The sequence below is a fragment of the Pelecanus crispus genome, chromosome 10 (assembly GCF_030463565.1).
Source record: "Pelecanus crispus isolate bPelCri1 chromosome 10, bPelCri1.pri, whole genome shotgun sequence".
Classification (NCBI taxonomy): domain Eukaryota; kingdom Metazoa; phylum Chordata; class Aves; order Pelecaniformes; family Pelecanidae; genus Pelecanus; species Pelecanus crispus.
Genome location: NC_134652.1, coordinates 31,519,848 through 31,541,850, shown reverse-complemented (window position 1 = coordinate 31,541,850; position 22,003 = coordinate 31,519,848). Strand labels below are relative to the sequence as shown.

Sequence of the window (22,003 nt, the reverse complement as noted above, 5' to 3'; positions counted from 1 at the left end):
GCATTAATAGGGAGGTGTACTCCCTTGCTGTGAGACTGGAAGTGGGCTTTTGGTTTTCTGTATAATTTGTGAGTTCATGATGCTTCACAGGCAACTGTGATTCACACAGTTTGCAGGCTTGGGCCCCTGATGGGTAGAGGCTTGCCGAGAAAGCTGTGGCCATGAGTCTTTGCAGAGTTCCAGATCAGTGGGTTTGCTTTGGGGGTAGTCTGTTCAGGACTGAAGAGTGGACCCAAAATGGAGCTCTGAGGAGGATGAGGTGTTCGATACCAGACTGACCCTGTCCCCTCCAGATTGGTATGTGTGATGGAATAGGATTTGATCCTTTGCTATGAAAAGGAAAAGGCTCACTAGTGTCTGTCTCTCTGAAATAAATCCAAATGTAGATAGGTCACTGCAAATTTTGCACATAAAAGATTAATTCCTAAAGAAATCATGAAATGTTTTTCTCGCAGGACTTTTGTACTGCCAGTGGATATCAGCGGCCAGCAATTCTTAACAGTATAAACCTGGCAGCTGAATTAACAGTTTCATTTTGCATAATTCTGTTCTGCTTAAACCAGAAAGGCAATTATATTAATGTACCACTTCTGTAGGCACACACTGCAGGCATGATTCTAGGTCAGTGTTGCCTGCTGTCATAATATTTGATGTTTGGTTTTTTTTTTTTTAAAGCCCCAGCTGCTGGAGACAGCTGATTATATGACCATATCAGCATATTTCATTTGTAATGAAAAAGTTTTAAGTCTTCTGACTGAAAAGATAAGCTTTAAAGAAGTGAGCTATCAAATACTAACAGTGAGCATCAAATACGACTGTACGATATCTCGTATTTTAGCTCTGTCAGGTGTACTGTAGGGCAGCTTGTACACTGAGGTAGGTCTATGTGCACATGGAGACATAGTGGGAATAATGTTTTGCTTATAAATTTCTTCTAAAAAAAGATCAAAATCCTAAGAGATCTTTGCAGTTGTTTCTGGGACAGATGACTGAGTAAAGAAAGGTGGTGAAGAGGACGTGTAGTTGCATGGTGCATCATGTGGTGGTGTCAGGACTACATCCCAACACATGCCTCCCTTGTGATAGGGTGCATCCCTCTCTGGTTTCCCAATAATTTATTTACAGCCCTGTGTGAATTGTCCTTCCTGGGAATTCAATTAAAGTTCTCATTAAAATAGTGTCCTTCGGTTCATCCTCCTCAGGCTCTTCTCTCATGGCACTCCCATTTTAGCCTTTTTCATTTTAGAATTTAGAGTTTCCAGCTCTTCTTTCCTGACTCGGACTCTACCAGGGGTGTGGGCTGCCCCTGCTGTTTCTTAAAAGCGAATGCTCATCCTCTTGTGTGACTTTTCTTATGCTGTTGGGATAACTGTGGGCACAATGGTCTTGTCATTCTGCCTTAAGGTGAATATATCAGCAAATGTTTGAATCTATTCACTGTCTGACATGGCAACTATTTTATTATTGGTGAGGTCACTGGCAACTAGGCTACCCATGGCAACTTCAGCATTTGGGGGAAGAGGTCTCTGCTTGGGTCCTCAGTAAGGAGATAGCTGAGGTTCATTAATACTCAGTAAAATGGGGACTCTTTCCTTTTCATCCTGTTTCCAGTCAATGCAGAGATGTCTGTCCAGTGTGCTCAGCTTCAGATGGGGAAAAAAGTCTTTCAGAAAAGCCTGATAGACAAAGTGATAATTAACAGAAATGAAAGAAAAGCTGTGACTGGTCAGCTTATACATACATAAAACACACATGATCTGTGCTTTTGCTTTGCTGTGCACTGGGAGTCATAACTCTTCTGCTCTCGTATTTTCTAGCCTGTCAAATGTACTCCTCTTCCTACAAGTGAATTACGGTCCCAGTGACACGCACCGCTGTCACTGGTGCTTCTAGTGGTGCAGAACTGAAAAATAATCCTGTCCATTCCCATACACAGTATGCACTTGTCTGTCATGTGCATCTGATGGTATTTGTAGATGCCCAGATCAGTCTGTCCTGTAGATCTGTCTGCCACTTGGAAATATAAAATGACCCAAAATATTTACGAGTGGGCATTAGCAGATTGAACTGAACAAGGCATAGTTAATTTATAATGCTATGCCAAAATGCAAAGCCTGAAGGAAGCTGATGGATTAAAGGTTAAGTAATTGGGGTCTCAACCTGATTCTATATTGATCTAGTTCCATTGATATAGTTGTATTTACAGAATTCAGAGAAATTCCTTAAGTTCTCTGATGAGTGATACCTTTTCCCTTATTGTAACTTCTCTATTTCTTCCTTTCCCTTATACCTCACCAAAATAAAATAACAATTAAAAACACCAAAAAAGCCCCTAATCCCAGACGCTTGAATCTTTAAGCTTTTTACCATGGCTAATCCTGTTTTGCGAATGCTGGTCAAGTGGTTTGACTCCCCCCGCCCAACAGTAGATGTTAGTGATTACTGTTAATGGACTATTTCTTTCGGGGGAGTGTAGTTAGGGAGAGGCCATCAGGTCTCATAATACTAGCATGTCAATCTTTGTGTAAGTGCAAAACAGATCTTTCTTATCTTGTGCAAGTTACCAGCAATTCTCAATGTGGGCAAGCAGGGACAAATTTTTAGACATGACCATACCCTATTTTTTTTATTTTGGTGGTATGAGCCTCTTTAAAATGAGTTCAGCTCTAAAAGAAATTAATGTCATATTAGATGATGTTCCTTTATGTCATTTTACCAAGGTAAACATCTGTCTTAGAAGTTCAGTCGTAGGTGCCAATAAGCAAGACACATTGCTTAAAATACCAGGCCTGAAGAAAGCACTGTGTGAATATGCTACATTGCTTCTGGTACCCAAGGTAACTTGGCTGTTTACGCAGAAATGTAGTTATTTCTCTGTGTGCTGTCTTGTGTCCCAGGCGGGCATCAGCAGTGTTTATGGCTAAGTGACAGCTACCCCTTAGGTTGTAGTTAAAGTTCTGTCATTTTAACCACAGACTGCTCTTGCCTTTTCAAATTTATAACCATGGTGTTTGTAATAGGATTAAATAGCGTTAAGAACCTACATATGGCAGCCTTCTATTCAAGCAAGTCTCCTAAGTTAATTAAAATCACGCTATTCTCCTTGTATAAAGCATACATATGTTTGTCTTGGAGTTTGGTGCTATTGCAGAAATTTTGTTTGTCTTACAAGGCCGATTATTGTACAGGTTACCAAGTGCTGATGCACAGCAGGGTGAGAATGATGCAAATGAAAGAGTGAATTCTGGGCAAAGACCTTGCAACCCCTTAATGCTGCATTTCTTCTCAAAAAGTGCTGGTGCTCACCATGGAGAGTCCTGGTCAGTACGCGAAATTAATAATCGTAATTCAAAAACTTTGGTACAGATCAAATCACTTAACTCTTCCAAATTCCATGCTTGCATATTAATGCTTTCACCTCTGAAACTGGCTCTGATTTTATCACTTATTTTGCAGTCAGATGCTGGGTTTGAAAGCATAAAATGAAATATATGAAGAAAAGAACAAATTTTTTTTGATTGTATGATCAGCAAAGTGAAGAAGGGTGAAACAGCTTGCAGCCACTATTACAAGTCTTGTTGATTTGTGGGTTGACCATCACAGTTATATAAAGCAAAATTAAACTGTGGAAAACTTACAGAAATAAGTCTCTGGCACTGCACGTATTTTTCTAGCAAATAGTATTAAATTTTAAATGCAATTTCTCTTTGTATCTTCCCAAATTCTGCAACTAATTTGTATTGTTTAGTGTGTTAGGCGATTCATACTGCATCACAATATGTTTAGTTACTATAGTAACAGAGTACTTATGAAAGAGCATGGTCAGTGTTGTGTAACTTGCTAAGTTGTGGTGCAAATTTTTGCTTCTCAAAGAATCCTTTCCCTGGGATAAAGCATCCAGCAGCTGTGTTACTTTTATGGCATTTTGTAGTTTCTTCCTTTGCCTGTTGGAGGAAATGCAAGCATGGCCAGATTTCTTTTGTTATCAACACGTCATCTTATGTTAATATCCCCAGTGACTATCCTCCTTATGAAAACTATGATTTGTTTTGTAGATATCTTGTTTATCATATCACTTTTCTGAGGCCTGCCAATGCAGGGAAGAAAGCAATCACTAGCAAACACATAATGCAGGAGCTAAATATGATCGTATTGAAATATCATGTGGTATTACTATATTACATGAAAGCTTGCTCTATATCTTGACATGATTGTAAGGAATTATTCCACTTGATACCCACTTGTGTTTGTTGTCAAAATTGTAATTAAAAGTACATGCATGGAATACAAAAATACTGAAGAATTTTGAAATCAATTTACCAGTGAGTGTCTTTCAACTGATAGCATACATGATATTTAATATTAAATTTACTAGTGCCTTAAATAGGTCGCAACTTTAATCATAAGTCATAGCAAAATACACATTTGTTGCTTTAAAGTAGTTCAGTGGAATTAGTGAAAGCAGCCTATATCCTCTCATAAGCTATCTGAAGCTAAGCCAAAAATAGTGGATGGTAATTCCATTTCTATCCTAATCCTTTCTCTGCTTGTCTAACAATTTTCTGTATATTCATAGCAGGGTCTCTGCTGCAAAGTTCATGCTTTCTTGTTTGTATATTCAGGTGCAGATTTCCTTTGAATTTCCAAATGAAAATATCTCAGATCAACTCAGAATCTACAATAGGTATTTTTGAATAAAATTACTTTCCTATAAATTATGCATCTACTTTTTTACAAGCAAAGTTAGGCAAAGCGGTCTTCTCTGCCCAACACGCGCAAAAAAGTTGTTTCAGGTCCCTAAGTATCTACTAAGTGAGCTGTGTTTATATCCATGTTTCACGTGGGTAATCCATTCCTGATTAGCTGATTCACAAAATACGATGCCATTGCATGAGCTCATGTAGGAAGTAGAGCCCCTCTAGTGTGTACACACGCAGTGTTGTGTCTCTTCTGTAGGGATGTATATGTACATGTAAGAATTTCTGTGTACCCTGGAGAGTCAGTGCCAGCATTGCACGTGTGAAATGTAGAGTTTCGGAAAGTGGATATAGGACTACATGCCATTGCCAAAGTCTTAGGAAGAAGGGCAGCGCATGTGCAAGTTTGCGCTGGGTTTATGCCACTAGTAAATTTGTGTTTCTGCAGAGTGGTCTTCTGTTTCCTCCCTGTGCCGACGTTAGTGATCAGTGTGGCTGGACTGATGATCTGATGTAGTGAGAGCTAAGCCAGTTTTTAAAAAAAAAAAAAAAAAAAAAAAAAAATCAGGGTCAGAAAGCTGATGTGGTTTGTGGCACACCTGTGTGCTCACTTAGGCCACTGTGAAATGCTGTGGCAACATTTGGCTGCAGCAGGGGTGAGGAAAGGCCATGTCTACCTGACTGTGATTTGTTCTGCACCCGGCACCCTCCACGCGCCCTCCGTGAGCTCCACGTGCGCAAGTCTGGCTCAGGGCCCTGCCGCTACCAGGTGGGCAAAATGGGCCGGTTGTGTACGGGCTCATAGGTCTTTCCAGAGTGGGGAAAAAGAGCAGGGAATGGAGGGAGAAAGCAATAGGTGGCCTATAAATGGGGAAGTGTTCAGGCTGCCTGAGAAAACGTAACTCTGGATTTCAACATGATGGGTAAGTGCGTTATTCTAAGGGAAACGATTCATCTTCTTTGAATGGGGCTTCGTTGTCTTTTATCCTGTTTTGGGTTGTTTTCCCCACCCACCCACACCCTTAACTATGTCCTAAAGTATCAGGCGAGATGCTGTTTTATTTAACTGGTAAATATTGCCATTGTTTTTAAGGTCCAAAAGTCACAGGGTAATTGTTACAACTGTGCTAGCATGGAACACTTGTCTGTCTGAGCAAAGATGTTCAAAAGCTGTTGATAGTTGCTGGTTATGATGTTATATATGTATTTGTACATATGTAATACTTGTAGCACTGGCCCATGTTTGGTCTTGATTTCAGCTGCAATTGGTGTCTACGTGGATGGGGCAAAAATAAATGTCTCCAGAGCTCTCTTTGAAGGTTTCATTGCAAACATCACACTGGATGCTGTTTTCAGTGATGTCAATGTCTTTGGACTGTTTCATTCATCTGAATGTGTTTCTTCACATTCAGGTGATGAATCAATCTCAAATTGCATGGCTTCTTCCAGTTACAGAGGTTTCTGCAGCCATGCTACATAAAGAAAGCCAATAGAGGTCTTGGTATCTGTGTGTATGTATACATTTGAACCTTGTTAACTTTGTGAAAGAGCTCTTCAAAGTTTGCAGAGCCTTATAGCATCTATAACAGGATATGTTTGAAGCTTCCTTTCACCTAAGGCTCAATATTTGTGACTGAGGTTTTCCATTAGTAAATGTTTCATCCCAGTGTGTGTGAGAGCCTTTGCAGGTGTTATCTTTTAAACAGATTAAATGTAAGGTCTTCACCTTGCAGACAGCTATGCTCTGGTGTTTAATCCTATTGACTCCTTTGAACTCTTTGTGGCAGACTATACCCGTATGCGTAAGTAGCTGCAGGATAGATTACATGCTGGAGGAGATGAGCAAAGTGTTTTAAAACTGTCACTTTCCCAGTTCTTGCTTCTCTTCTAAGTGTTGAGTGAGATTTTGTGAGGGCTTTTGAAAAACATGCAGAAATAGACTGATGGCCAGCCGGGCAAGAAGTGGTTGCTTTTGACTGCAGCTGCACTCAGCAGTGCCTCTAACCCAGGAATCTGAAATTCCATTCCTGGAAGAAAAGATGCTTTTTTGTTGTCCTTAGATGCCACCAGCCTGTGGAGTCCCACAGGCCATAGAGGCTGCATGGCATACAGAGCAGGCTTGGTGCGGGGGGAGTTTGTAATGAGTTTAACTTCTAACTGAAACAGCACGTATGAAGGAGGTGAAACTGCCTTTTTTTCTGCATACAGTCCAAATTTGAGCAAACCCTAATTCTAGACGATATTGCTGCCGATCGCAAGTCCCTACTACACAGCCCAAAATGAGAAGCTTCTCAAAGAAGTGATTGCAAATACTGTTATTTTTTAATGTTGTCTTGCTCCATTTCATTTCATTATGGAAAACAGCCAATGCAAGTGGATTTCAGGTGATGGGAAAATTGCAGCCTGAACTATTAGCTTGGCAAAGTTAACAACAGCAATGGAATTACAAGCATAAGCACTGATAGCTGTCTGGATCAGCAGTAGAGCTCTTGGTTTGTGGATGGAGGAAAAGGTGTGCTCTTTATCAGTTATGTTGGTAGATGACTCTGAGCCTGTAAATATCATATTAAAAGGATCACATGTTAAAAGCCTCTCACTGAGAGTTTTGAATGTGAGCCCTTGCAGCCACTGGCCTCTTGGTGTTTTGAGTGAACTTCCCTGACATTTATGGAGTGCTTTTGTCCACCACGGGTGCATACCTTTCTTGTTCCACGCATTTGTTTTTATTTCAGTGATACAGTTCACAGTTTCTTGTGAACTGTTTCTTCAGGAGTCCTGCTAGGGAGGCAGAGTGTATAGAGTGCGTCTGAGGGAAATTTCTCTAAAGTGAGAACTTGTGGCTTCCACTATACTTCTGCACAACAAATTACCCTGTAGTATGTCACCTGGAAGCAATGAATAAATGCTCTAGATTTTTCTAGAATGGGTTCTTTTAGGAAAGAGATATATTTATATGTATGTGTGTAGACAGATGTAGATATAGGAGCATATTAAAATAACTTAGTTATACAAATGTTGAAAGACCTCTGTGACACCAAGGGAATGTGAGTAGTTTATCAGTGGAAGGTCTGATTCAATCAACAAAAATGGATCACTAAATCTGGTTGGATTCAAAATCTTCAATTACAACTTCTCTTAGATGTGGAAGTGCTAACATAAATGTTAACAATGTATAGGATATTACACCAACAACATATAGGATACTGTACCAACCAGTAGAAACAAGGGTTTTCTAACAACAGAAGTGAAAAAAAGATAGAACCACCACAATATTTTGGTTAAAGATTTTCTTGTGTTGTTTTTACCCTGCTTCTGGTGCAATGCACCTTCCACAGCAGTGTGAACTTGTGGATTCCCAAAGGTGATTGGCACAAGAAGCCCAAACCACGTACTGAAGCACCTACCCTTAACAGACTCTGCGCTGAGATGCAGACTTTCCATCCAGCTCAGTGGTTCCTGGGGGAGTTTCACCTCCAGCCTTTCACTGGATCACTCTTTGCTGCCACCTCCTATCATGCCAGTGGTAAGCACAGGCTAGAAAGCCCAGTGATCCTGTCGTGGGCCACCTGGGTATCTTCACCCCATGCTGCCCAGCATTACTTGTTCTGGGAACACCAGCACTGACTCCACAGAGGCCTGGGATAGCTCATTTCCTTGGCTTTCAAGTCACGTCTCCTCTGCCACAGGTGGTCAAAAGAGTGTTGTCCACATCTCCTGTACATTTGTGTGGACTCTAGGAAAACAGCTGACTAAAATAGTGATCTTCCTGTGAAATGAAATCCAAAGCAGCTTGTTAGGAAGGGTAGGAAAAAAAGGCAGAACTTGTTCAGTTGTTGAGGTTTTGTTAATGTTTGAAAGCTCCAGCAGTGATTGGATAAATTCTGAAATGACAGTGTCAAGAGACTAAAAATTCAACAGTTTTTGTTTTGACAATACAGTCAACATCACTGGCTTAATGAACACCATGGTGAAAAGCGATCTTGATTAAAAATAATTCTGTCTTTGCTTAAGTTATATAACATCTCTAGATGTCCCAAAAATGGCTCCAGTAAATTCAGGTGAGATGATACTTGGCAATGTTGAGATAGTTATTTTTAAAAGCTAGAAACCAAGAAGAATTTTTTTGCACTTTGTGTTTTATGAAATGGAAAAAAACACAGAATTTCAATAAATCCTGACCCTAATTCAGGGAAAAAAACCTTTGTGGAAACTGAAGATGGAAACTGGCCAGTCTGAGTACACAGAGACTACAGTATAGTGCTTTTTAAAAAGTATTTGTGAACTGTGAAAAGAAAGAAGCCCAGGCAGAAGGTCAATAGAGATTATAGTTTCCAGTGCATGTATTTCGTTCTTAAATTGCTTCTTTTTCTTCTCCACCACTTTGTTGCAGATATCTCTTTTTTGCCATGTCAGCTGACAGTCACCAGCTCCACACTCATTCCTACCAGGATGCACTAAGTTCTACTTGTCACAGTCTCTTGAATGCCAACAGTCACCCCTTGTCAAAGAGCTCCTCGAGTCTGGCCTATACTGGGCAATCAACTTTAGAGGAAAGGCAAAGCAACAAACAGGAGCTGAAGAAAAGCCACAGTAGCACCATCTGCCATACCCTGGGAGAGGAGAGTGATGCCAGGAGTGTGCCGAGTCCTGGATGGTCCTTCTCGCAGCCTGGGATGATGGGACTTGAATCAGTGGTCCAAACCATAAGCAATCAGTCAGCCGATGACAATTCACAGAGTAGAACTAAGACTACAAACCATTTTCTTATCACTGAACAGTCCCCAGCATCCTGGGAAGTGGGGGACGCTAAGATGCGTCTAAAGAGCAGCACTGTTGACAATGTTTCTTCGGCCTGCATTGTACACCAGCAAAGCACGTGTGAAATGGAAGAACCAGGAACTGCCCTTCAGAGAAGCCACTCAGACCTAACTTGCAGTTGCAAACAGCAGACTTGCGTCACTCACACAGAAACCAGTGCTACTCACTCCAGCCTAAGCTCTTCTAGCTGCAGGCATGGTCCACCAGTGGCTAGGATGTCTTTCCAAACACAGAGATATGGATCAGAAACAAATGAAAATACATCTCTCTATCAAAACCTTGTGACTCATCTTCCGGTTCTACCTAGAGACCAAAAAGTACCCACAAACAGCTTCGATAGTGGTGGTATTCCATGTAATACTACTGTTTACACAGATCCTGGAACATTTCACGCTGCTGTTCTAGGACCACACATGCCTGGAAATGGTTTCTCAAACAGGACAATGTTCAGTCAAGCCACTGGAATTATTCATGGTGGTCTGACTCATGGTAATGTTCCAAACTCTGCATACTCACCCATGGTGATGACAGTTCATAACAATTCTGCAGGGCCCTGTAATATAAGGCAGGACCCTCGTATGAAAGTAGATGCCACCGTCCCTGCCTATTGCCATTCTTTGCCCATACCATCTATACAACTTGTTCCGCGGTTGGTATGCTCAGTTAGCGAGTCGGGAAAAGAGCAGGCAGCACCTGGCTATTTGCATTCCTTTTCCACTTCAGACATTCTGACATATCCTAAGCTGGTGTCCTCAGTAAGTGAATCGGGCCTGGATGCCAAGAGAGTCCTGAAGTGTTGTAGCATTCCTGCAGAACAACTGCAAGATGCTCAACACTGTGCGCAGCAGGAGAGAGCTCCTCCAGAAACAAAGGCTGCCTGTGTTGCCTTTAGTAGCCAGCAAGGTGCAGACATGGTAATGACAACTAAGGACATGTGGACTATGACTTCTATGAACGATTTAACCAAAGGACTGAAACCAGCTCTTGAGCGTAGAGATGCCGAGGTACAAACTCTTCCAACCATGGAATGCAAATCTGTGGCAACAAGCCCTGCGGCTGCAGCAGAAGACCACTTGCATGTGTTCCCAGAGGTGAACCTGGAGCAAGACTTGGAGGCCCCCAAATCTCCAGTACGGGAAGTGAGATGGGATGACGAAGGAATGACATGGGAAGTGTATGGGGCATCTGTGGATCCAGAAGTCCTTGGGTTAGCCATTCAAAAACATCTCGAGATTCAAATAGAACAATTCCAGACAGAGCCTGCTCAGCTGGCTGGGAAAAGTAATGCGGAGCCAGCTTCTGATAAAATGGGGAAAAAAAGGCCGTTCAGAACAATGATGCATTCCCTGAGGTATCCGAGCTGTTGTGCTCGTTCCAGTACTGCAGTGGAGTGAGCACAGCTGTAGGACAGCTGTGCTGCTTTTGAAGTGTAAATAAATGCTGACCCTTATGTGTTAACACAGTACATGCGGACAATCCACTTCAGGATACATGGGAAAAGTTCAGTGAACGTCAAATACGCATCAAAGCAAGGAAAAACCCATGGTTGGGCCATATAACAGAGGACATAAGGTTGTACCTACATCATGCCATCTGAATGCTCTTGACTGTATTTAATGTAGCACTGTTTTATTCTTCTATGTTAGTTTTAAATCATGTTGTGAGGGATGGCACTTCTTTTCTAAATGACGCATCTTTTTAAAATAATGATTTTTTTTCTGTATTTTAATTATTTAGGGTTAGAAAACAAAGTTAGAAAGTGATGCTTTAATCAAGTTCTTAGCTTTCAATCCTACTCCCTTAAATTGTTTTGGGAGCTACTTTGCTGTTAATTTGTAACAATGCTGACTGTAAACCCACTTTAACGGTAGACAAAATGACAAACTAGTGTAATGCTATATGACAAAGAATTGTAACTTTTGCTACATAACTCTGAAGTAATTTCGATACTGCTAGTCTGAACTCTTCCCTTTGCAAGCTGATGTACAGTTGGAGGATGCTCCTGCAACTTTCAAATTAGTTTGTAGTTATGATGAATTACACTCTAAATATCCAGAACTGCTGTTTACCAAGTGATTGACAGAAATGTACAGTATTACCAAAGATGACTCATGTAATATGCATTACGTATTGAATGCTTGTTTATTAGAGACATGAAACAAAAGCTGTTCGCATTAGTCTGTCACACTATCATACCCTACAAATCATAAGCAGTTGTGTTTTTCTTATATTAAAAGTAATTTCCAGTGAGTTCTTTTTATGTGCATCTATCCTCAACAGTGGTTATTTTGTTGTTGCATAAACCACAGGCGACAGTTTGCATGTAACCTTTGCTCGTCTTGTGTTCCCTGTCTGGTCTGACATCAAGCGTCTGCTGAAAGCGAGACTTTGTGTCCTCACCAAAGTACAGCTCCAGGGTTATTTGTTCTGAGTGCCTTGGTCACATGGGCAGCTTCAAGATTTCTTTTCTCCCAAAACCAACTTTGCAAACAATTTCCCAGTGAGAAACCTTTTATGATACTGTAAAGCAGCTGTAGTGCAGGGCCTGTTTGAAGTGAAAGGTTTGTCAAGAAAGCTGAGACTATTATTTCCAGTGTCATATGTGGCCTTTGGTCAATGTCTAAGATTCTTCAGGAAACTAGGAATGTGTGATATTTTTTGATGAACAGAGAGAAGGAGCATTCATTTCTGTCTCAAAGGAAAACTTGCAGTGTCAGAGAACTTACTGCTGTGGAATTATCCATTCTTCTTTAAATGTGGGTGGTTGTGCTTTTGTTGGTTTGGTTTGGTTTTTGTCCCAGCTTCCTAAAACAGTAAGTTAGCAGGCTGTCTACATTATGTCCACCTAACACATATATGAACAGGAGCCCCTGGTGCTTCGGATGGTTTTAAAATTTCAGCTAGAAAATCCTTAACTATATGACCTGCTAGCTGGAATGTGCTGTGATGCGTTAATTTAATAACAGAGTAGCTCAAGATCAAATTTTCACTCCTGGACAAAGTAGAATTAAACAAGAGCTGGCTCCTATGAAACTTGCTTTGAATTCAGGAGGCTTCATTCAGGCCCTGGGACTTGAACCTCAATAACGTCTGAACTCAAAATGACTTTTCTACAAACCAAGTCTGAAACCACTGGAGTGTGATGCCATACTCAGGATGCCTCTATAGCTGTAAGCATCAAAGTTTTGATAATGATCCTAGATGTTAAAGTTCCTTTTATTAAAGCTTTACTAGAAGTAAAGAAGTAATGAGTAACTAAAAAAGGCACTTCCGCTGTTATTTAGCGTTTAGCTAAACAGTTTCTATATGGGCTTATTTTAGGGTCTGAAGTATCATAAGCAGTACCAAACATTGATTTCTTGCTTTCTTCAAATATTACACCTTGAGAATTTTAAGCACTATAACGGCCTAAAACCTTGTGTTGTCTGTTAGCTTGTCCTCGGGTGCGCAGGAGAATTAAAGATTTGAACAGTTAAACTAAAGCTTTAAAATAGCAACTGTACCCTGCTCTCGTGACCATCATAACCTGTACTTTTATGCTATCTGACATGTGGAATAATCTTGATTCTCCTTCCCACCTCCCCCTCCCCCCATCCCAAGCACCCCTCCAAAATAATGCCCCCAACTCTAGGAAGATGATAAACTAGAATCAGTATCAAACTGGTCAGAAAGAGATAGTTTGCAGAAGGGACTGGAAAAATATGGCAAAGTCCCTTGAGTGCTTTGGCTGGTGTATACTATAAAAGCTGGAACTACTCTTAGATTTCATACAGCTCTGGTATGAATTACCTATGGTTATTGCATTGGTGCAGATTTGCTATTCCGGTACTAAACACTGATTATCATTGCTGGATGAGAAAAATTAATGACAAGCAAGGGGAAAGGACACCAATGATTTGCTAGTCAAGAAAAACAGATGCTCACTCATTACAGGCATTGTGACTCTTTAGGATACTAATTGGAGTTGCTGTTGGTAACAAAAATAGTGTTTGCTTTTGAGAATTTCCTATGCTTTTGGAAGGGATTAAAATACAAGGCATATTAATAGGGATTTTTCTGGGGGGGAGCCCAAGCAAAATAAAATACTCATCTGAATATTAATTAGATGGGTAAAATAAGTTGTTTCGTTTGTATGATGGATACCTCTTAAAAAAGGGAATTTGGATTCACTTTGCATTTGGGTTCAATTTGGTTTTGTTAATATAAATACAGTCAGGTTGTATATTAAGTATTCTATATATTAGTGTGCTCTGTTCAAGTGTAATTCTTGTAAATGTGAGAACTCTATCTCCATTTTTAATGTTTGCTACCTTAGGAAAATCTAAATCCATTACATTCTACTTTTAAATATAAATAAAGTAGAAGGAGAACTTATACTAGATTTATAACTGAGCATGTCAATGCTGAACACAGATGCTTGTCAAGCTACAGTGAAATCAAGGTGTATTATTTCTTTAGAGCATTTGAAAACCAGTTTGCGTTGCATTCCGTTGCCTCTGCTCCCCAGCCTGCATTCTCGGGTACCCTTTACAGCTGATCGGGTCGGGGTTGCCTTTCGCACAAATCCTCAGTGCGGGCTGCACTGGCACACTGGGAGCTTAACCCTTTGGCCTGTGCTCCTTCTTTCCCTTGAAATGTGGGAACAGCCACCTGGTAATGCAGTATTTTGGATGTGTTATATCCTTCCTAGATGCTAACTAGTGTCTCTAGAAGCACTGAACTGTATATACTACTTGAAGGCCATAGGATTGATAATGGGCTGAGACGGTTAGGTCCGTGGTTCAGCACAGATTGAAGGGTACTGATATTGGTATACTGATGAAGTAGCTCTGAAAAAGAGTTATAATAATTAATTTCACTCTGAATTATGATCTTTCTCTAGTAACAAAGGAACTGCATCGCCATATTTACTGTTACTATTCCTGGAGGAGAGGCCAAAACCTGTCAGACATTTGCCACTGACTGACTTGATTAACATTGCAGAGTTGTAGTTTGAGGTAATCTTTGGTTGCGGGGTTAAATACTGAAATAGAGGATATTCTGTCAATGCTTTAAATAAAAACCCCCCATAGTTAAGTCAATTCTTTCAAAAAACACCCTTACAATTTGCTTAGTCAATGTCATATCAGTTAGTTTTAAAATCATTGTATTTATTTGTGTGGTCTTCTCCTGAAAAATGTTAATTTGTTCTGAGAAAGGCCTCCCGGAGTTGTGTTTGTGACACGTTGCTTAATGGCTGGGGATCGGGTGGAAGGGCCACCTAACCAAATTCACTCCGGGCCCAGTAACACAGGTGCCCCCGTAGCAAACTCCCCAGGGATCCCTGCTGTCCCCAGCACGATGAGGGGATGCCAGCGGGGACGGGGGTGCGCAGCTGAAGGGTTCTCCAAAGCTGGCAGCCCTGTGACAGGGGTGCTGGGGGCTCTCTCTGCAGTGTTTGCAGGCCACTTGCCTTTGGCCTCATGCTGCTGGAAGAGACCTTTAGTTGCTACAGCCTGGATCCTGAGCGGGTTCTGCTGAGGATGGCCACAGATCTCGCGCTTCAACAAAGGTTTTGCTTTAGGAACCCCTGCTCTAGAATGAGCTTCTCTTCCTTCCAGACATAGCTTAAGAAATCCTGTGTTGTACAGCTGAGCCAAAAGGTCCTACGGAGCGACACTGCTCCACGCCCATGGTCCTCAGAGGTGGGAGTGAGTGGGGAGGAAAATGCAATCAGCTGTCCTGTGCCCAACTGCAACCGAAGGTGTTTCAGGGGAAAAAAAAGCATCTCCACTGTGCAGGCTGGGGAAGGTATTTCTTCCTGATCACTTCTCTGCTTATAGACAGTAAGAAATAATGGCAAGCTGGACTAATTGCATTATTGGATAGACATTTAGTCTTTTAAATCCAGAGCCGTAATGACCTGTCTGAAGACGTGCTGAGGTAAGAGGTCTTCTGGAAGGATGTTACTCCCTGTTAAAGATGGAATAAGAAAAAATGCATAGCTTTGCTTAGGAAAAACAATGCGCGCTGAGGTTGGGATCAAGCAGAGTCTCAGAGCAGACATGAGACTCAGGAACCTGAGCTCCAAACAGGGAGCGGGGCCAGGTGCCCTCCAGACACTGCTAGCCCCCTCTCTCAGGAGCTTTTCCAACTGTGAAATTGCAATGTTAATACTTCATTACCATCTGTTCCTTTCAGACATGTTGAGGTGATTAATTTGTCTTCTTAAGCCCCTTGAAAATGAAAGCAGTCTATTAGCGCTAAGTAATACTGTTAATTGGCAAGAGAGAAGGAGGCAGCATGTGGGTTTATGAGTTGGAAATAAATAATTCTAATCAACTCTTATGGTACCAGTCAAATAACTTGGTGGGACTTAATATGTCAATCACTTTTGTCTTTCCCTTTCAGTGGACTTTAGGACTCTAAGTGAAGTGAGGTTCAGTTTCTAAGTTTTATTTCTTTTCCCTCCATTCAGAACTATGGATCTGAAATGAAGAACATGACGTGCCTATTGAGCTTCTTTCCAAAGCCTTGTTATTTACACAGGTCACAAGATCCAGCTGACCTTCTGCAGATAAGGACAATCGAGTGCCGAGAGCCTATGCGTAGAGCCCTGGGCTGCTCATGCCTGCAGGTACTGCGTGCGTGCTGAGGGAGGGAGCCGTGGTGCTTTCTGCTGATGTTATAGTCCGGGGCAATCCCGCTCCCCTGCCTTTCTACAGGGGGTAGCTCTACAGAGCCGCGTGGCTTATAAAGGGGAAGAGACGGATAAACTTTGTGGGTGATGTGTGGGTTAGTGAGACTTTTGTTCCTTTTCACACTAAAAAAGAAACTTGCAGCCAAAAATTCTGGCCACTGTAAAGATGGGTGTGCTCCTTTTTCACCTCTGCAAGCTGGAATGAGTGTATCCATTTTCTGTGGGGGAGCACCCCTGCCCCAGGCAAAACCAGTGCTGTGGAGGCGTTTCTTCCTCCCAGAGCTCCTTCACAAGACTAAGCACGCAGTCGCTTGTGGCTTTTACTGCCGGTCTGCATCAGCGAAGGGAATGATGCATATGCTTTGCCAGGTCACCTGGATGTCTGGCTTCCATCTTTCTTGCGCTGTAGAAGTACTGGGTCTTGAGCTGACAGCCATCACATGTACAAGGGCCAATGTGTTCAGATAGCAGAGCACTAAGCTGTAGCTTGTAAGTCTTTAGAAGCATTAATCCTATCAAATATGTGACCTAAACAGATGTCATCTCTCTTATTATCAGCCTTTCAATATGCTATGGGCCACGCCACTCAGATGATGCAAAGGAAGCTTAGAAAACAAAGCGGGGAAATACAAGCAACAAAATGACACTGCAGACCTCCATCCTGCTCCAGCCATCTCCTGCTCGCCTACGGGCAGAAAAGATAACTCCAGCAGCAACAGCGTCGCAGGTGGCTCAGCGGTGTCATGAAGGAGAGATTTTGTCCCCCATGCTGTTAAAGGTGGTGTAGCACAACGAATCTGGGTCAAGCGCTTTCGTGAACTCCTGCTGGCCAGGATTACATCTCCTAGCTCCGCCTGGTGCTCAGCTCCGCCTGGCAGTACAGACCCACTCTTTCTCCCCTGCATTTTCTGGTCCCTGCTTACTTCCTACAATTTTTACTGTAAAGCAGAGGTAAGGCCACAGCTCCCTGCGCAGTGAACCTTGCCAAAAGACCCTTCTGTTTGTGCTTTCCAGCGCGCAACTGCTGACGGGCAGCTCTTCGCAGTGCACGAAGCACACAGAACCATCCAGGCTTGGGTGCCGTGATCTGCCCTGTGCTGTAGTGCCCTGCCAGCAAGGGCAGGAGCTGGCTTTTCTGGTCCTTCCCCTGTCACAGACACAACACCCTCAGTAATGACATATGTGTAAAAAGTCAGTCCTTTCATCTCCTCTGATTGCTTTTTCCAATGATTGCAGGTAATTTGCTTACCCTGCTTCTGGCACTGGCTGTAGTGCAAGCTGCTTCAGCCCAGATCGGGACTGAGCAGAAATTCCTGCCTGTAGGTAAGTTTAACGCTGTCTTGTGTTCACATTGTCTGGAAAACCCTACAAATGCCATTGCCTGAGAAAATCCAATTTTAGGAAAGCCTGTACATTAATTTGAATTCATGGTGTGATGGGTTATGTTGTAATTTCTTCCTTGTTTTCACAATGATCTGTGTTTGCTAAATGTTATGCTTTTTTCAGCATCAGCCTCACTCTAACAGCAGAATTAGAGGTTAATTTAGTGCCATGCTGCTGTAGCTGCTTTCTTAAAAAGGATCTTGGAAAAAGATGAGACAAGCATTTCTGAGAAAGCAGAAGAGACCTGTTTTGATTGTGTGGTGCCTGTTGTTCAACAACCCACTTCTCCACTTAAATGAGAGCAATCCCTAGAGCCATAACACAGCATAGTTGTCAGATAAAACAGCCCTTGTGCTTTAAGCCTACATTGAGAGTCCTTTCCTGCTCCAGTTTTGACTGGAATATATGTGTCTGTGTGTATCTGTGTATGTGTGCATATATATATGGGGGGGAAAAAGTTCACAATGTTTAGTGACCAAAATCACATAGCTTTTTCCCTACAGGCTGAATCTATGCTTGTGACAGAACAAATTTTCTGAAGTCGGTTGAAGCTTTGTAAAAATAGTTTTAGGTTAGTTAAAATTGTTTGAAATTATACGCTGTTTACACGCCTCCCTCCCTTCCAGTGTGAGCCCTTTGGTGCTGTGCCTGAGCGCTGAGGCTGAGACCTTGCCTGGGGCTGCAGAAAGTAGGGACATGCATCTCCTCTGCTTTTGCCTCCCTGGAAGCCCTTCCCTCGTGTTTGAATACAGGTGTTTGTGGTGGGGCCAGCGCCCCACCGGGGTCACCAGGTCTGTACCTCCCCCATGCATTTTCTCCTCATTAGATTCTTATTTTTTGTTATTTCTCTCATAGAAAAACGGAATATCTGGGTATTATATACCTTTATACAAAATAAAGTACTTCTCTCTATTGGGGATATTAAATCTGGAAGCTCCTACCCTGTGCCAGACACCAGCTCTTTCCTATATCACTTGCCACCTTTCTAGCATCACAAAAGCCAACTGTCTTTTGCTGAAGATGATTAATACTAGCCTTGCCTAGTTCAAGCTCATCTCCTCAACCCTGCTGTAACAAGCAGGAGGTAATGAATGATTTGTGCAGGATCAAGTGCTTTTTGTTTGTTTGTTTGTTTTCTAATTCAAATGCAAAGTGAGTCCCTGGGAGTAAATAGTTTTCCAGAGATAATGTCTTGAAACAGACTCAAAATTAGTTTCATGCCCAGTTATTGAACAGTAACTGCTCTCCATCAGCCTGCATCTGAGCTACCCTCCAAGCAGCCAAACGCAAAGCGGCTGCCCCGTCCCAAAAGCCAGTCACTTGCAGGCTGAGAGGCATGGGGGCTTTAAGCCCTAAACCCAGCTCTTCAGGAAACTACAGGTCTCTGAAATTTTAGCAGTGAGCTCTACACTTGCATGGGAAATTTTTCCATTGATGTTCTGATTTCTTAAATTTACAGCATTTTTAACATCCCAAGTGTGCCAGGCAGTTATTCAAAATATGACTGTGTGGTGTATGCGGAACATGACTAAGGATTTATGGTTAATATTTATCTCCTTCCTCAGTATTTCAAGTTGTAGGAGCCACTGAGTCTAGGATCAATGAGCCACTGTTGGGATGTGACTTTGCTTATTGAATGTATTTCTCTGAGCATTGTAGACTGCCCAACAAACTGTGGCAGAGGGTATTTTCAGCCAAACACTGCAGGGAGAATTATATCAGGCACTGAAGCAAAGCCACGCTCCTGGCCTTGGCAAGTCTCATTACAGGTATGCACAGCCTCTGTGACAATTTTTCAGTGACATGAATATCAATACCTTGGAAGAGGTTGCTGATGAAGTCAGTAACACATTTACTGACAAGTAATACTTTGTGTTGGCACATTTTTGTGTAGCTGTTGGGCCATTCCTGCTGTCATTGAAGATGTGCTCAAGCCTATTGTAACCCACAAAATATACATGGACATTCCTCTCATTTGTAAAGCACGTGTGAGCTGCAGTATCTATCTGGCATATCTGAACTGAGTGTGCTTTCCACTTGATAGGTGGGAAGACATTTAATTTCTGGCCATCAAAGAATCTCCTGTTTCTGCAAAAGGATATGGGTATATGAAGTGGCTGCTGTTTGAGATGCATCTACCAGCTGAAGCTTTGGAGGGTTTCAGGAGGGAAAGATGAATAACAAAAAAAAGCAGAAAAAAATGGATGAGGATTAAAATGGCCATACGTGTGGTTTTGTTGTAGAGAACGGGTGGGACCCTTAGGAAAACCTGCCTGCCTAGGCATCTATCACACAAACGATGCTGTGTTGACAATATCTGAATGTTTGGGTATGTGCTTACCAACATGTCTGTGCATAGGGTACGGTGTCCCAATACCTTCATTGCACATATGATGAAGTAATACATTAATAAAGGTATTTCCCTCTAGAATTGCTAGTAGCCCCTGTTGCAGAAGAGAAAGCATTTTTGTTACCACAAGTTAAATCTGTTCCTTTTCTCTGTCCCTCTGCTCAGGGATGACGCTTCTTTGGTTAAAACCTCTGTTGTTATTTTTTGCACTGATAGGTTTGGACCACAACCAGTAAGAGATTTGTTCACGTCTGTGGCGGGACCCTTATTCACAAACGCTGGGTTCTCACTGCAGCCCATGGCTTCCAGAAGTAAGTTCTGCCTTTGGTTAGACTTCCTGGAGCAGCTACAGAAAACCTTTCTGGGAACCTCTTTAAATGAAAGATGCATGTGGAGTTAGGTGTATTCTATACTTCTGTTTCATGTGAAGTGGGATAGACTATAGGTGGGGTAGACGAATAGACAGTAATTAAGAAAAGGTTGCAGAAATGAGAAATCCTTAAACTAGAGGAAGGAAAAAGGCCGAGTGTGGGGTGCAGGAAAAGGTCATTAAAACATCTGTTTATATATGAAAACGTTTGTGTGGGAGTTCAAAAATACTTAGTTTGTCTCTGGTACTGAGGTCGCTTGACACAAAAAGCAAAGATTCAAGGCAAGTAAATACAGAGCAGAGAGCTTTGAAAATCCCCTGCAGGGAAGTAAAGCCTTGGACTTAAGCACGCCTGGCTGCTGCCCCGCTCGGCTCCTTGGGCGGGTTGGTGGCTGCGAGGCCGGCCTCCGGCCACGGGCAGGACGAGCTCTGGGGGAAGGCTGGGGACGGATCTGGCGTGAAGCTGTGGGACCGAGTGCCAGGTCACGGACTGCCTGGAAGGGGACCAGGGACAGACGTCAGAGAGAACGTGCATGAGGGAGGCCCGCGCACCCGGGCTGGCAGGGACAAAGAGAAAACAGCCTGCTTCCAGCCGCAGAGCTTGAGGCAACTGGCGATTCCCCCGGGAGCTGCATGAATTTCCCTGATGCCTACAGTGACAACTCTTCTACAATTTCATACTCTGCTTTGGGACCCTTGCTGTCTCTGAGAGGAGCCGCTGTCAGCTTGTTAGTCTGCCTTGGCATCTGGCTTCACCTCCAGCTGTGCTGTGCGTGCTGCACCGCTGTCAGTGTGCTGCGCTTCTTTATCCCCCTTTTAAAAGGCAGCGATGTGCTGCTTAACTGTGTGGTAGAGTTAAAGAACAGGGAAATTACATTATGGGGCATTAAAGATAGAAAACACAACTGATTCTCTTCAACTAAATTATTGCAGTTATTGAAAGAGGAATGGTCTAAACGGGAACCAGAAACATTCTTTAAGAACATGTGCGTGAACCTCATAAAATTTGCTATAAAATCATTGCAGCAGAGAACATTCCTCAAGTTCTTTGTGTTTAGGGTAGTGCAGAGTGGTATAGTTTGGCAGGCCAATGCCTAGAACTGCAGGAAAAGGCTCCACTTCTATATTGAGGCTCCTGTTTCAAGGGGGTGTGGAGGGATGAATCCCACCCTGCCCTTTATTCTCACAGTGCAGCCGAGCAAGGAAGAAGCCTTTGACCATACAAAGAGGGTCATTAAGCACTTTTGCCAAATGAAGGCAAAGCCAAGCGGTGGTTTGTCAGGAAGGATGGGCTTTGCGGTGCAAGACTACACGTGCGATTCCCATTTGGCAAGAAGTAGGACTGAATTTTGGGTACAGGAGCACATTATGCAGTCATACACTTCCCAAGGGAAAAGTCGCATGTGTTAATCCTCATTAACTATCTTTGATGTGTATGTAGGTCCCTTTTACACATCCAAAGTGCTTCTCTTCGTACTTCGGTTGGAGGCTTACTGTCAATACGGATACACAGCTTTATCCAGCACTGAGGAACAACCCAATACATAAGCTTCCATCTCTGCTGCTCTTTGAACATGAGATCATCTTGTTTATTCTTCCATAAAACTGCAACTCTACCCAACCTTTTGCCCCTATTTTAGCAGACTACAAATTTGTCCTCTGCTTAGGCTAATGCCATTTTAAATTTCATTCTTTGATCTGCTTTG

At 42.4% G+C, this 22,003-nt stretch overlaps 1 protein-coding gene across 1 annotated transcript; it reads left to right on the top strand.

The window, feature by feature from the left end:
- The first annotated feature begins 9,103 nt into the window (after positions 1-9,103).
- GPRIN2 (G protein regulated inducer of neurite outgrowth 2) lies at positions 9,104-10,909 on the top strand. The gene has a single exon (XM_009485666.2). The coding sequence runs from the start codon at positions 9,104-9,106 to the stop codon at positions 10,907-10,909; it is 1,806 nt and encodes a 601-aa protein (XP_009483941.2).
- The last annotated feature ends 11,094 nt before the right edge of the window (positions 10,910-22,003 follow it).